Raw genomic sequence first — 17,034 nt, forward strand, 5'->3', positions numbered from 1 at the left:
GCAGATAGGCCCACGCCTCGAATCAACAAAGGTGAGGATCTTAGATCGGGCCAGTGCGGGCAGGCAGAGATTAAGGGGCTTGGCTCACAGCAGATCAGATGAGCAGATCCACTAGCCCGGGGAGTATTTAGCACAACTCCCTGCCCTAAAGTCCACGATGGGGCGCTGTCGCTAACGCCACTGGGGGGGAAGTTTTGGATTCCCAAATGACATCCAGGGAGGTCTAGGCAGTCCCAACGGCAATTCCTGCCCGGAATCCCTCTTCAGGCTTCCAGGTTACGCTAGGGATCCTTAACCAGAACACAATGCCTCCCAGGGTCGATGGCTGAGTTCAGGGATTGGTCAAATGATAGAGGGTGATGTCAGCTGAGTAGGGGGTTCGCGCAGACCCTAGGGTCTGTCCACTCCCAATCCCGCGCAACCACCTCTCCACTCAGGTGCCTCACTCCTGACTACTCCACAGCCCAGCTTGATTCTAAAATGGCCGCCCTCCTGCCACCTCTATTTATCACCTTGTGCTGGACTTGCCAGAGGGGTCCAGAAGGTTCTGGAACCTCCCATGGCAGTCATGGCCCGGGTGCTGAGGTGACAGTTGGAGCCACCATTTTGTGAATCCTACCTTCCTCATCTGTCTACCTCATCTATCCACCTCAGTGGAGCACCTTGCGCCTTTCCCTCATGTGATGTGGAAAAGACACCCAGAACCTCTACATCAGTACCCCAAAAAGTTTAGTAGACAGAAAAAATGAGAAGGGGTCAAGGGACAAAAAAATAATAAAATAAGGAGGGAACTGTTCCTGTGCTGCAAGCCTCCTAATAGCTAATTTTTCCACCTGCTGTGCCTGCATAGGTTGTTCATGTGACTTTACAATCAAGGGAACACAAATGTGATACCTAAACCCTTATGAATCAGGGAAGAAAGGTATCTAATTTCAACATGTTAGTGTGTAAGAATATGCCACCTTACCACGCATGCAATTCTAACGCAGTCGTTACAACAACCGCGTTGTAACAACGCATGCCATTACTACGCCTTGCTCTAGTGTGGGGCACCTGATGTTGAAATAGTATAATTTACTACTCCAACTCCAGTGTATGACCTTCATGCAATTACTCCGCAAGTGAGAAAAACGACTTGCAGAGTAAAGGCATGCGTTGTTACAATGCGGTCGTTGTAGCGACTGCGTTGTAACTGCAAGCGTTGTGAACGATTCAGGGTGAAAGATGTTTACCCCTTGTAAATATGAGGCAGCAGCCTGTAGCGATGTTTGGAATGCAATACCCTTCCACTCCACCTTTGATCACCTTTTCAGGTATCCGGTCATGATGAGGGTGGGTGGAGGTGAACCGGCCTTCATGAAATAAGATGCTTTGATCTGGTGTCAAGCACTTATGCACAAATGGTAAAAGAAGACTAATGAAGCTGGCCCATGAAGGGTGGGAGGTGGTTATTAGCCTATGGCAGAAGGACACTGAAGTCCTCTTTTAGGCATCATTTAGAGCTTTCAGATCTTGAGGATACTCATAGTGAAGGTTTGTTAGGGATTATCTAAAATGGGGTACATATATCACTTTTCATCAAATAAAGAGGAAGAGAACAGGGCAATAAACTTCACAACAAGGTAAACCACATTTAGGTAAGAGTAGCTGTTGCCTGAACTAAGCTCCAAGTAACATGTTCATGCAGGTGTATCAGCATGCATAAGCCGGAGGAAACATCCAGACTGAATAAATGAAAAATACAATAATGTACTGTACACCCTCTGTACTGCCTCTGCTCACGCAAATCATTAATATAGTTCTGCATGAAACATTAATTATATCTTTACCAGGGCCCACAAATTCTCACTAAATTGGAGTTCAAATAAGAAATTTGCTAAAACATTTACAACCAAACTCATTTATGGGACATTTAAGAGGGCAAGAATGGATGAGAAAATCTAAGGCACTAGAAGGCCAATAACTCTTCAGTGCCCTTTTACTCCACTTCTCATGTGACTGCAAGGCTTGGATGTTCCCACTGCCAAATAACACCCCCTAAGCTAACAGCGAGGCACCTACTCACCACACCTTCTTTCTGTCAGGAATGGACCAAATGGTATATCTTGTCACCAGCCTGTTTGTTAAAATTGCTAACCAGAGCATACCAGCAACTGATTTTTGAATGCTTCACGATACTAAAAGAAGGTTGTGTGGCATTCAAAATGTGTGTTGTGAGTCGTAATTCTTGCAGAAAGAAGATGAGGTGACAATTCCATAATAGTACTGAGTTGTGATACACATCATGTGATAAAACAGTAAAGAACAGGTTTCAAATAATGTAAAACAACATACAAACATGCAGTTCTCTGCCCCTGGATTATCCTTACCGGTGGCATACTAAGCGGGTCAATAACTAGCCATTTCTCAGTGACCTTGTCGAGCTGCTGTGAAGTCAGAGGTTCCCGGATTCGGACGATCACCTCCAGCTTCCCACCAGTTGGCCGACGTCCATCCAACAACTGAGAGATTAAGCAGGGTAAATTTTACTGATGGCAGAAGACACTGAGCAAGCATTTCCACACACACTACAATCTGCAACAGCTTTCCCTAGATCAGTCTCCACAGACCCCAAAACAACCTTTGTCCAGTTCTATCTATTCTCTGTACGGCCCTCACCAATGCAAGCCTGCACTGGAATCTACATGAAAAGCTTTCCTGGCTGCCTTCCAAGGTAAGTATTAATAAACATTTGCTCCACACCATTGATCCAAAGAATCTCCTCTAGCTCCACAGGTTCGTCATCCTTGATGGCAAGGCAAGCACCCTTGGGGGGGGGGGGGGGGGGGAGGGGGAGTGGGGGGGGCACAAGCCATCAACTCTGACCCTGAAGCACCAGAATGTTTATTATAAAAGTAATGGGATCTGACACATAAGGAGATGGCTGTGTTCGGACTACAACCGAATGTCAATAAGGCGTGAATTTCATGCCTTTAACCCCCCTGCAGCACATTTCACATAATGTTCAAACTTTACTCTCCTTTAATTAGTAGCTCCTGCATGCAGGGTTGTTCATTGCGGACATGTAATAGGCTTCTTATAGAGAGCTTTCCATAGATGCAAATTGGCACACTACTACATATTATATGAATGTGATTTCAGTCAAGCTGTTTAGCAGATACAGTTTCCAACCTAAAACATGGGAGCATCAGGCAAACTGTTTTTTTGGGTAAAGCTGAGGTATATTACCTCTCAAATAGTCCCTGCTATCCGTGGCACAAAAGAAACATTAAGACAAGATACACCTGAGAGAGCAGACCTCTTCACAAAATACTACAACACAGAACACGCGGCCAGACCTACAGAAGAGAGAGTGTCTGTTCCCCCAATACAAGATAGTCCCATCAGAAACTCTATAAGGTTAAGGTGGAGTGTAAGCTCCTCTCACAGTGGAGGAACTGCGAAATGCATTGTCTGAAATGCAGACAGGTATTACCATAGGCCTCAATGACATCTTGTTGGAATACTTTGAGCACCTGGCATCTTTGACCACACCTCATGTTTTGAATACGATAGAAACTAGATCGATTGGCGCTCTGCCAGATGATCTCCAATCCGTCAAAGTAACAGTCCTGCTTAAAAATGGAAGGCCAATCAACCCATGCAAATCATACAAGCTAATATCACTAATCAATGCTGAAACTTGCTAAAGCATTCACAAATATTATTTCTGGAGTAAGAGGCTCTGTGATGTACTGTGATCGAAATGGGTTTGTGCGGGTAGGGGGACTAGGCAGTGCATTCATTGGACAAGTACAATCTGCATTAATATGCATGAGGTAATTTTATGGTCCATGTGCATAAATGTGTATAGATTTTGAGAAGGCATTTGATTCACTGGACTGGGGAATCATGCTTTTCCGTGACTACATTTTGGGTCTCATTTCCTCTATTATAGTGACCTACTTGACGAGCGCTGGAATTCTAGAGTTAAAATTAGCAGCGTATTATCACCCCATTCAACATTAGGAGGGCAATAAGACTACAGGGCCCTCTTTCCCTTTCTTAGCCACCTTAGCCATTAAACCCTTAGCGACATGGATGTTCGGAGCCTGCATGGTACAGTGCTTCCAGTGGAACAGGGATATTTAAGATCATATTTTCTTTATGCAGATGTTTGCTCCTTTTTATGTGCTACCCTAAGTGTACAGGGGCAAGACTGAAGTGTATGCCAGACTCCTTTGGTCAGGGCTCTGGTCTCCTTGTAAAGTGGGACAAATCGACTTCTCATCTGGCTGTGGGGAGACCTGGCAACAAACCAGTAGGATAAAATGATGGTCGCAAATCCACTAGAACTGAAATATCTTGGAATACACCTGGTATTGGACCTCAGCTGATGCTGGGGACTAATTCTGACACCTTTATGATATGAGATACTTAGAAACATACCGAAGTGCATTAAAATGCCACTTAACATACTTGAGTTGCATGATATAAAATGATACTTTTTACCTTTAAGTTTTTCAAATGTACCCTTTCAAGATCTTTAAACAATACCTTGACCAATTAAAATCCAACGTGTCAAATTTCATCTGGGCTAATAAATGACCCTGGTCAGTCTTTCAAGGGAGGCTAGGAATGGCCGATTTGCAAAGCCACTATTGGGCCTCCCAGCAGGCTTTCATTAATGACTGGCTGCTTGGTGACAGGGATAATCATTTGTTTCAAGTTCAATGGGGCCTCCCGGATGAGCCCTGCGTACTTGACCTTCTGTTCGGCTCTCACATCCACCAGGACCCTGCCCCTCAAACCACAACAGTACTCAAATGCCGTCAGAATGCCTGAGGCTGGATACAGTGGGAGGGTATGCTTATACAACAAATTCTCCTTTGGCAGGGAAACTATCTGAGGCACACAAAACATTTGGAAGCCGTTAAACAATGAGATAATATTGCCATTTCATTACTGAGGATGTGCGGAAGGGCTCCCTATGAAACCATTTTCAACTCTACAAACATAATTTGATCTCCACAAATTGCAATTTTCCAGATACCTTCAACTATGCCAAACCCTAGACCGATGCGGTCACAAGACAGTGGTTACTCCTGTAAACAGATTTCTGGAGGCACTTCTAAGTACTGAAAAAATGGAGAAGGCAGTACCTCGAAAATATATCAGTCTCTCATTACCAACTCACCAGTTACCTTGACAGCACTAAGTGCCAGGTGGGAGGAAAATATAGGCAGGTTAGATGAGGTGATTGAAGGGATGCCCTTGTAGACCCCAAAGAACTTGTCCTATCAGCCAGGCTGAGATTGATCCGAAATAACAACCTGCGCATCACTTATTTTATCCCTAAACAGCTTTGAAGAATGGCCAGGATACACTCTCCAACCTGCACTAGATGTCATGAGGAGATGGAAGACTGGATTCACATGAGACCGCCTGTCCCAAAATTCCAAAATTAAAACATTCTTGAGGAAAGCATTAAACACGACATCTGATGTACTAAGAAGACGCATACATCTCTCACCAAGGGTATTTTTACTGGGAACTGTAGACGATATTGGCAGTACAAGAGCAGAGAGAACAACAGTGGGGTTAGGTGCATTATTAGCTATAGGAAGCTGGCAACATTCCTGAAATTAAGCTTTGCGCCCGGTCATGTAAATACTTGCCATTCGCATCAAAATGTTTGTGAGAGCGCATGGGAACTGTAGGAAGCTGACTTTTTATGTAATGCACCAAAGTGAGGTACACTATGTAGAAAGTCCAGACAACCCTTATTGGTTTACAGGGCTTAAATTAATAATGCCAAATGCTCCCTTTTAAGGTAATGCGGGCGAGCAGTTAATGCTATCAGAGGGTAGTGTTAAGCATTTGTTGAAGCTGGCTCTCTATTCAATGTTCTGAAATGAGCTACACTGTGCAGAGAGTCCTAGCAACGCTTATTGGTTTACAGAGGCAAAAATTGTAACACTAAATGCTCTCTTTTGTGTTAGTGTGGGTGAGCAGTTTAGGCTTATGGGAGGACAGTGATAAGCATTTGTTTTACTCACAGAGTCAATAAATGAGAGATTCACTCAAAGAATAAATCCGAGACCAATTCAGAAAAATAACTCGTATTTTTAATATACATTTTAATACCTAAAACTTCGTACGCAAGTATTTTCTAAAATATCGACTTTCACAGGTAAGTAAAATCTTCACTTAAATGCGTCTTTTCGCTTAATGCTTTCCTGTGGGAGAAAAAGACATATACAGCATACAGGTACTTGCAGTAGGTTTCTCAAGGTCCCCTTCAGGACTTAAGGTGGTAGGGGGAGTAAGCTCCAAAGTATCACCAGCAGTTAAGAGTTTACCTGCCTGGGTCATCTCGGCGCAGGGGTTCCGGGGTTGGGTTGGTAGCCTTACGCGCTACACCGAAGGAGAGAAGAGGGTCACCTAAAACAGGCTGCAGAGGGGGACTTGGGGACAAGTCTGGGAGCTCCCAATGGAGGGCTCGGCTCACAAGGGTCCTGTGAGCAAAGGAGTACAGATGGTCTGCTGGGCTGCTACGCCCCAGGACTTTGTGGTTCTCAGCCTCGCCGGTTGAGGGTGCAAAAATCAGGACAGCTGGTCCACTCTGGAAGTGGGTCTCTGCGGCGCTGACGTCCCTAGACAGCTGCTCGGTCTTGGTGTCGTTGAAGTCCGAATTGAACTAAAACAGGCCTTGGTTGCAGTGGTGGCTGCTATCAAAATCAAGTGTCGGGGCGAAGCGCAGGGGGGAATAATATGTATTACAAAAAGGACTTATCTGGCCCTGCCGCTATCTAACTCAAGCTTCTTCCAGGATCGCATTGCGCACACTGCACAGGCCCCCAGACTCCCCACCCAATCCCGGCGTTGCTCTCATGCTATACCTAACATGAGAACAGCACCAGGATTGGTCTGAGCAGCCTGCTTTGCCACTCAGACAGTGCCTGGGAGTCTGGGCCTATTCTTCAACCCGCTGTGCAATGCAGCTGGGTTGGGGAAATGTAAGTGCGCATGTTTGTTTGGCTGGCCTAAGATAGCCTGCCAAACAGGCATGCGCACTTACAGTGTGCAACTCTCCTCCTCCTTGCTCAGCCTGCTACCATCGTCATAGACAATGGCCCTGCCTCGCCCAAGACTCAGGCCACTCGGCAGTGCCAGCGAAAAATAATGATCTTTTTTTTAAATCTCCTGGCTCTGTGACCAGTGGGGTGATGCTCCTCTGCCAGAAGGGAGCAGCTGCCCCACGGCTGCTGCAATGGGTCCGGTACCCCGGGTATTGGTGTTGTGTGGCTCCGTTTGATCCTGGTGCCTTCTCACTTGATGGGGAGATGGATCTGACCTTCTGGATCATGATGACCTCTCTGGGCGGCTGCTGCGTCTGTACAACTGGGGAGCGGCAGCAAAGTAAACCAGACTCTGCTGTTTTGGTGCCTGCGGACTGCAGGGGAGTAGCTCCTCTGCTCCAAGGGAGATTGCTGGCAATTTGTGAAGGGATGACAGTCTACCGGGGTTCTTGGTAGAGGCTCAGCTGCAGGACGAGTCGGTTTCTTAACGATTGTCGAGACTGATGCAGGCAGGTAGGGTTTGTCTCCAGAAAGCCCACGGCGTCTTCAATTATCGTTTTTGCAGCTCTTCTTTGTCCTCTTCTTCTGGGTCAATCAAATCTGAGATCCTGGCATTAGGGGTGCCACCTAAATACTTAATTTGAGGGCGTTAAGGGGAGTGACAGGTGGCAGCCAATGGGCTACTCACCTTTAGGGTGACTACACCCCCTATACAACCACTTCCTGTGGGAAGTGGGCATAACCTTGACACAGTGAACCTAATGACACTAAAAACCAAGGATGGTGGAATTCTAGTTTTCGTGTTAACATTAGGTAGCCCTTCTTAGGGGTGGAACTGGCCTGGTAGTGAATACGCCTCCTGACTAGCTAATTTCCCCGCCAGTCCTGGTACCAAATGGTTTTGAAAGAAAGGGATAGGCCCTACTATCCAAGGAAAAGGGTGCCAAAAATTTTAACAAATAGAAAAAGTATTCCCTTGGGATCAACAATGATCACTAATACAATTCTTTAAAAAGACAGCAAACACTGTCCACAATTCATAAAACAATTCATATAATAAATCAATTAACAAATGAAGAGACAACAAGTGACATATTAAAAATCATCAACAAAACATTAATTCGATTGAATCTATATCGCAGTCATATCACATTGAAAGATTTCTGACTCAATAGTTCCTCAAATTTAACATCACAGGAGCGGCGGCGGACGTTAATACGAGAGCTCACTCGACCCGAGGCATCTTTTGAGACCGTGTTTGAAGGGAATACGGAGGACTATAACAGATGGAATAAGAAAGCGTCATCCTCATAAACAACAGTACGCTAAGGAGCCAAAGATGTCTCCATGAATACGTGAGCGATAATATTGATTTTAAATTTTGTGGACAGTTTTTATATTAGTGATCATTGTTGATGTACATTGAACAAATGTAAGTGCCTTTTATTTTAATTTGTAGTTTTTATAATTATATGTGGGTTTTTTTGAAAATATACATTCATGAAAGGACTTCGCATAGTCTATGGTTGAATGTGGCTCATTGGTTGACAGTTAATCCCAAGGAATACTTTTTCTATCTGGTACCAAATAGGCCCGGGGCAGGGGGTGGTATTTCCCCTGTCTGGGGGAAGCCTGGGTTGCATATCAAATGCGGCAGAGGCCCGTGAAGCCTCCTGCCTTGATATGCTGATTATTAGCCATCCTACTTTGTGGAGATGACAACACCTCCAGCCGGAGCAGGCATTGTTTCTGCCATCAAAGAGTGTGGGCTTTCACCTGCAGGGGGTCGGAAACCTGTCTGTGGTGGCAGGCTGGCCTACACCAGTAGGCCAGTACACTAGAGGTTGGTAGGTTTTCAGGGGGGGGCCTCTAAGGTACCCTCCAGAAGCATGTATTAAAAAATCCATCACTGGAATCAGTACGGGTTTATTAATAGGAGATGCTTGATACCAAACATTTTTGGTTTCAGTAAATCCATCATATAGCTGAGTAACTCGTAATCACCAGTGTCCAGTACATATATTCAAGATGGCTTGCCTCTTCACTGGCAATATCCAAGAATCGACTTGGGACATCATAGGGGCGTATCTGCTCATGCAGATATGTCCTAACATGTAATATAATGCACCCTGTTTCTTACATATATTACATGCAGTGTCTGTGCTGGCTTCTGCAATGCCGACGTCTCTCATTGGTCTTTGCGGCGTTGGAGTCCGGATTGGAATAAAATAAGCATTGGTTGCTGCTAGGGGTCTGGTACCCCTGCTATTGGTGCACGGTGGCTCCAATTGGTCATGGTGTCTTTATACTGGGTGGGGAGTTCGATCTGACCTTCTGGAGCACAGTGATGTCCTCCTGGGCAGTAGCTGCATCGGTGGACCTGGTGAACAGCAAAATGGTAAAGCGAACGTTGCGGTCAGTGCCTGCAGGCAAGTGGCTCCTCCACTTCAAGGGAGATGCTGACTGTTTGGCAAAGTGCTGGAGGCCCTCGAGGCTTTTGGAGGATTCAAAGCTACAGGATGAGTCGGGTTATTGCAGTTGTCGGGAAAGAACCAGGTAGGCTGGCAGTCTACCAGTAGTCTGCAGTTCTCGCCTCTTCAGCTCTTCTTTGTCCTCTTCTTTCTGCCAGTCAGACGAATCTGAGTTCCTGGTGTCAGGGGGCCCCCTAAATACTGAATTTTGGAGGATTAAGGGAGGTGAAGAGTAGGAGCCAATGGACTACTTACCCTTGGGGTCACTACGCCCCCTATATGACCACTTCCTGTGGGAAGTGGGTATAATCCCATACCAGAGTTTCTAATTCAACCAAAATCAAGATGGTGGAACCCTTCTTTCGTGGGGCACATCAGACAGCCCACCTTAGGGGTGTTACTGGCCTGGTAGTGCACCATGCCTCCTAGCATAGCTAATTTCCCGCCAGCCCTGGTGCCAAATGGGCCTCAGGGCAGGGAGTGGCATCTCCCAGTCCTGGGGAAAGCTGGGGACGCATATCAAAGGCAGCAGGGGTACTGAAGTCCCTGGCCTTCGTATGTAGATTCACTAGCCATCCTGCTGGAGGAGGTGTGAACACCTTTGTCCAGAGCAGGCATTGTTTCTGGCCTCAGAGAGAGCAGGTTCTTACCTGCAGGGGGTCAGAAACATGTCTGTGGTGGCAAGCTGGGTGATACCAGTCAGCCAGCACACTAAGAGGCTGGTAGGTTTTCAGGGGGCACCTCTAAAGTGCCCTTTGGGTGCATGTTTCCATACATCCACTACTGCATCAGTATGGGTTTATTAAGACAAGGTGTTTGATACCAAACACCATAGTTTTCAGTGAAGCCCTCATGTAGCTGGTGAACTCTTAATGACCAGCCCCCACTACACGTACTTAAGATGGCTTCTCTGTTCACTTGACCAGCCCCCACTACATGTACTTAAGATGGCTTCTCTGTTCACTTGGACTATCTAGTAATTGAACTAGACAGCACATGGGTATATCTGCTCATGAAGATATGTCCTCACATGTAATATAATGCACACTGCCGTAGGGATGCAAGGCCTGCTGTGGGGTGACTTACATATACTGCATGCAGTTTCTGGGGGCATACCACACAGGGTGTGTGTCATGTTGTTTTTTCACATTTATCTGCACCATTTCACACAGCCTGCAATGGCAGTCTGCATGAGTTTGGTGGTGGGTCCCTTTGAGTGGCACAATACATGCGGCAGCCCTTAGGGACCTTCTTTAATACCCATGTCCTAGGTACCAGGGGTACTATTTACTAGGGACTTACAGAGGTGCCAAAGGTCTTGCCAATTTGGGAACAGTTAATTTGTTTTAGGGACAGGGCACTGGTGCTGGTTCATAGGAACCCAGTGCACTTCAGTCGAGATTGCATTAAATGCATCAAATGCCAAGCAAAAGGTGGGAGTTACCATGTCAGAAAGGGGCACTTTCCTACCTTAGCAAAAAGAGATATTGCTAAAACTCCAAATCAGGGGGAAGCTCTTTCCATTACAGATTCATTGAAGGAAATTGACTGGTGCTCGAAACTTGAGAAACTTATATACTAGGCTAGAGAAGGCCATAATAAGGACATAAATTAGGGAACCTGGTGGAACCGCTTCCAACTGGGCACAACTAGATATGAATGGGAGATGGCCTTATAAACAAGGGGCTATGAGGGAATCTTGGACACAGTATACTATCTATGCTGAAGAAGCCTACATAGACTTGGGACATTTTGATGCAATGTCAGCTCTTTCTTTTGTTGATATTTTCTTGTTAAGGTTTCTACCTTGTTAAAACCACAAGAAAAAAAAATCTAATAAAAATAAAATAGGGAGCATGAGAAAGAAACTTTACCTGATAAAATACGCAGCTGAAACTCATTACACAGTAAGGGTGTTTCAGTTTTTTGTTTAGATAGGGATAAATGGTGTCCGAGGGACAGGGTTGGAATTATTGCGGCTCTAGAGGCTAGATGGTTATTGGTGGCCATATTACAGTAATATCCATAGGGGCACAATGTCTGGGACCACTTCTTGCACCCCAGGGCACTTTGGTATTATAGATGAGAGGCTGCAGACGCTCGTGCAGCCTCTATTTATATGCATCGTGCTAGTGCACATTTTAAAATGTCACAATCACGAGGGCGCTCCCTCTCCCAAGCAAATGAGGAAATATTTTGCCTCTGCACCAGGGCTGTATTACAGACACGGGAGCAGAGACAAAAAGGCTGTCAGGCAACACAGTTGACTCTGCACCACATACAAGTGACACAAGAGTCATTACTTACCCCAAAGCCACCACTCAGAATGGGCGAAAAGAGGCTCTTAGGGACCACCCATACACCTTCCAGGGACCCCATGCAGGTGTGGGCAGTTACTAAATATACCCATGTGCAGGGGTATCTATGTCTTCCCTTGAAATGCAGGGTCGCTTGCTGCCAGCAAACTGGAAAACAGACTGGTGGCTTTAAACAACAAGTCTGTCTTTCAATAACATCCTGTTCCCAGGCCAGGAGCAACAGTACTATAGCTATGATGCAGCGCACACACTTAAGAGTGTGATGCATCGCAGTGTGGGACAGTGAATAGTAGCTATATTATGGCCCCATGTCATTTTGGACATAGAACCGATTGGGGACCCGTAACTCAAGGAGGTGAGACCCCCATACACCCCTGTGAAACCTAAGACTGCAGCATGGCAGGGGAAAATGATATAGCATGGTAATGGGAACCAAAACTGTGCAACGCGTACAGTCGACAGAATGATGAAAGGAATGGTAGAGTAACGATTGCGGAGCAAGGGAGTAAACAAGGAGAGTGATGAGGCAGAAGCAAGGGAGTGAATAGTGAAAGGAAGCGAATGGTTCGAGGGCCAAAAGAGACAACCTGAGGGAAGGGGCGTGCCAGGACAAGTAAGGGAACGAATGAGCAGTGGAGCAAATGTGAAAGGTTTAGAGCATGGATCAGAGACAATGGAAGAGAAAGTCCAAAGCCACGTAGGAAAGGAATAAGGAAAGGAATGAATACTGAGAACTTAGAGAGTGGGCTAGGGACCGCAGAAAAGAAGGAAACGAAAGAGAAGAAAGGTGCAGAGTGAGCAAGAAGGAAGATGCATCGCATGACAAGGGGAAGTGAACAAGTAGAGGGAGTAAGCAAAGAGAGGGAGTGCCAAGACAAACAGGCAGCCAACAAGAAAGCACTACACCAGTGCAGAGTGGACTGATATAAAGAAGAGTACTGGAGGAGAAGAAGAGTTGTAAGTCGACTCACCTCAATGATTTCTCTGATCTCACAGTGTGTTTCCAGAGCATCCAACTTCAGCTGTGCCGTTCCCACTGTACGATCCTGTTTAAAAAGGCCCCTGGAAAGAAACACAAAATGTTAACTAAAATGCCGATGAGAAGGAGAATCAGACTAGTCCACTGGTGGTGCTGGGGTTGAGGTAAACAGTCAACAATAAAGAGCCACCTAAAAATCTCAGCACAGCTCTACTTTATCCCTGGGGAGCCCTGCATTGTACTAAGGCACCACATGTTCTTCTTATTTTATGAAATCCCATGTGCCATAGAGTATCCTCACATTTTTCATTTTCTTGGGAGCCCTAGTTTTGCCCTGTGCAGGGCTTTAGGTCTGCTATGTGTAAAGTAGCAGCTTTCTTTTTGAAGTGCAGCCTTCCATGGCTTCCAGGCTGGTCTGACACAAAGTCAGGACACCAAGGAGAGGAGTAGAGCATTATTTGCATGTCCAATGTGAGGAAACAGGAAAGGCACAGTCTCATGTCATACAAAAGTTAGACCACTAGATGAGTACTTTAAGCAGAATGGTTTGTGTATGGTTTACCATCAAGCTGCTCTGGGTGAACCATATCTCAGTCACAAAAGAAAAGCAGTCATGGTGTATGTAAATACTAAAAAACATATCTGTTCTCTGATTAAGACATGCAAGGTTTTCACTGACGTTTTGTATTAGAAACTATTATACAATATGGCATAAACCATTTTTTCTATAGAGAGAGTGGGCATTCATTTTAGATCTTCTTTGCCCTGAAGTGGAATTCCAACACATTAGAGGCCCATTTATCAGGAGGAACTACACTAATGGGTCTCCTGCCATAACCCATTGTGGCAAAGTGGTGGGCAGACTCCAGACTATTTGTGGCACCTTGTTTCTTGAGATGTCTTTTTGTGAAGAGAGCCATGCACAGAACACAAAAGGAACATGGGTGCAGAAGCAGCAGTTATGAATTAATGGGAGGGAAGGATATGAGAAAGGGTCTACCTAGCTCCTTAAGCCACAACACTTGAAATTAAAGAGGAAAGGATGCAGGTGCAGTGACAGGAGTTATGAGTAAGTGGAAAGGAAAGAGATGGGAAGGGGACTACCTGGCTCCTTAATCCGTGATACTAAACACTCGAATACTAAAGAGGAAAGTTCGAGCTCTGCAAGCATAGGTATGTGGTTTGACACTGCTAAGGTCCAGGGAAGAAGACTTCTCTGGCACCTACGTAATCCCAGTGTCATATAGGATTAATCTAGCTAATTCCCAGAATGGACTGCATTCTGGCCTCCTAAGGGCAGCTATTGACTGCTAAGGAGAGAACTTTCTTGCAGGAAAAAACAATAGTACAGGAACATTAATTCACAACTATTGTAGCATCACAGCACAATCATGAATCTGCTGAAGTACAGTAAGTTATGTTACTCTCCCCTCCCCTCCATCCCATCCCTGCGACAAGACATCAGGCCATATCGACAACAGATTGTACCAAACGAAGAATATCAGATTCGGTGGGAGGGGTCAAGGTACAAATTCCACCTCAGAAGTCTTCCACTTCCTCCATATTCTGGCCCATTTTGTTTTTGGACAGCTCCTTCCTTTGTAAACTGTCCTCTCTGTTAACATGCACCAATCCTCGTCTTTTCTCCAGTCACTTAGACGTGGCACCTCGGTGGCCCTCCATTCATGTTCAATATTGCGCTTCGCCACCAACAATCCCACTGTCATGTAAATCTGGTCCATGCAGGGGAGGTCCGTGGCCTCCCAGACATTAAGTAGGCACCACTTTGCGGAGGCTTTGATTTTGGCCCTACATGCCTCATTCCGGCATGCTACTACAGAGTTCCAATATTGAAGAATGGCAGGGCAACCCCAGAAGATGTGGAAAAACATCCCTACTTGGTTACAGCAATGGTGACACAGTGGAGTTGACGCCTTACTCCTCTTTGCCATGGTGGTACATGTAAAATAGCTGCGGTGTAGCATTTTTAATTGTACGAGGCGAAACCTGGCTCTAATAGCCACTTCTCGTGGGGACGCCAATGCCTCCAGCCATTCATCCATTCTATCTCCTCTAGATCTCTGTCCCACTGCTCTCGTAGGCTAACTAGGGTGTAGTGTGTATTGTTGAGCAATTTACGTACCATAAATTGCTCAACAATTTACCCGACACCTTAGCAACACCGTCTGGAGTGCGTGACGGATTTGCAGGTACCTATGCTGTGTGTCTTGTATGGTCCATTATCGTTTTCTCTATGTTAGCCTAATTGTGCGAGTTGAAGGCCCCCTTTTATTTTGCACACGTTATTAAATATCACGCTTGCTTTTGTGCCACATTGTATTTTCACACAGAACTAGCACGTTTTTGCATTTTATTCTTTTCCTGGGGGAGATATATCTCTCTCTCTCTCTCTCTCTCTCTCTCCCTCCCTCTCCCCCCACCTATGTATGCTAAGGTACAGGGTCCACCACTGAACCTATATATATATATATATATATATATATATATATATATATATAAATATATATATAATATTATATATATATATATATATATAAATATATATATAATATTATATATATATATATATATATAATATTATATATATATATATATATATATATATATATATATATATATATATTTTTTTTTCGTTTCGGGGGTATAACGGGGGGGAACTTGCCAAATAAAGCATTCATGCTTTGAAGAACATTGTCCCTGGATTTTGCTGGAGTGCTCTTCAATTTACACGTTTTCACGTGTTGGTTGTTTCATATATATATATATATATATATATATATATATATATATATATATATATACACACTCTATAACTACTTAGCTGTTCGGTTGTGTGATACCTGGCTCTGGCAGCCTCCTCCGCTGCGTCCCTATACTCCTTTTGCTTGAAACTGAAAGCGTGGCGCACACCGTCACGGTTCTTGCGATTCAAGTCTACCAGCTTGGTCTCTAGGTCTTGGATCTCACTCTCTAGCACCTCCGGGCATGCCCTCTTTTCTTTTTAATGTCCCACCATAGTGAGTGGCCCTGACCCTTTAGGACTGTTGTGTAAGTTTCCCATAAGGTCCGTGGAAAGTCCACAGAGTTCGAGCTCTCGCCAAAGTATCTCTCCATGGCCTCAGTTGCCCTAGCGGATACGTAGGAACCTTAAGGTACCAAGGGCTAAGTACAATCCTTTTATGGTCGTGACAGGGAGGCTGCCCGCACACCGCCTATATTGGGGAACGGTCAGAAATTCTTCTTGCGAAGCGCTGGACCTCCGTGAAGCATGGGAGCCACAATTCAATAGTGAGAATGTAGTCAAAGCTCGAAAGGCTACCATGCGCCCTGAGTGAAATGTGTAGTGTTGTGTCTTGGATTTACAGACACGCCAGGTGTCAATCAGTCCCAGAGTCATCAGGAAGTCGGCAACAGTCTGCAAGGGGGCCCCGTCTTGGGGAGGGGAGGGGGGGGGGGGGGGGGGGGTAAGTGTCCCTGCAGTCATCTAGGGCCAGGTTAAAATCTCGGACGATAATCAGTCCTCCCACAGGTGGAGCAGAAGAGCACCCAGGTCTAGGTCCCCCTGAGATTGCCTCATGCAATCTCAGGGAAACAGACAGGAAATGGATCACTTCTCCCTCACAACAGATCTACCCAGCGTATCATCTGGCCAGGTACTCTGTATGATGCGAGGTAGGGATTTGCATAGTAGAATGCCCACCCCTCTCAAGCCGGTCATGTATCCCGTGTGTACCACCATTTTGTATACCCATCTGTCTAGGGCACGAATTGAGTTCCCTAGGAGATGCGTCCCTTGAAAGAGCACAACATCCAGGGCATGTCTTTTGAGGTATTAGAGTACCACTCTCCTTTTAAGTTTGTCCCCTAGCTCGTTAACGTTCCAGGGGCTGTATTATACATTGTGATTGTTTGCGCACGGCGCACCTTTTAAAAGGTGCGCTGGGCGCAAACAATCACAATGCGCCCTATTATGATTTATACGCTGCCCCCAGGGCAGCCCCGAACTCGGGCTGCCCTGGGTGCACCAAATTCATGTGAAAACACGGAGCAGCTGCTCCGTGTTTTCACAGTGCAGGCGGCACCCGCCTGCACTTCTACAGGGGAATAGAGATCCCCTTGCAGGTGGGTGCAGTCAGTGACTGCACCCACCTGCAAGAGGATGTCTGAGGGGTCCATGGGACCCC

The 17,034-nt window shown here is 45.7% G+C and overlaps 1 protein-coding gene across 2 annotated transcripts in view; it reads right to left on the bottom strand.

Moving 5' to 3' along the window:
• Positions 1 to 17,034, bottom strand: part of CC2D1A (coiled-coil and C2 domain containing 1A) — a 203,486-nt gene that overhangs the window by 75,360 nt on the left and 111,092 nt on the right. For both annotated transcript variants that reach the window (XM_085600484.1, XM_085600483.1), the window contains 2 exons: positions 12,822 to 12,912; positions 2,370 to 2,501 (listed from right to left, as the gene is read on the bottom strand). In XM_085600484.1, the coding sequence (XP_085456610.1) occupies positions 2,370 to 2,501; positions 12,822 to 12,912 (223 nt within the window). The remainder of the gene's footprint in view (positions 1 to 2,369; positions 2,502 to 12,821; positions 12,913 to 17,034) is intronic.

The sequence above is a fragment of the Triturus cristatus genome, chromosome 4_2, assembly GCF_964204655.1.
Source record: "Triturus cristatus chromosome 4_2, aTriCri1.1, whole genome shotgun sequence".
Lineage (NCBI taxonomy): Eukaryota > Metazoa > Chordata > Amphibia > Caudata > Salamandridae > Triturus > Triturus cristatus.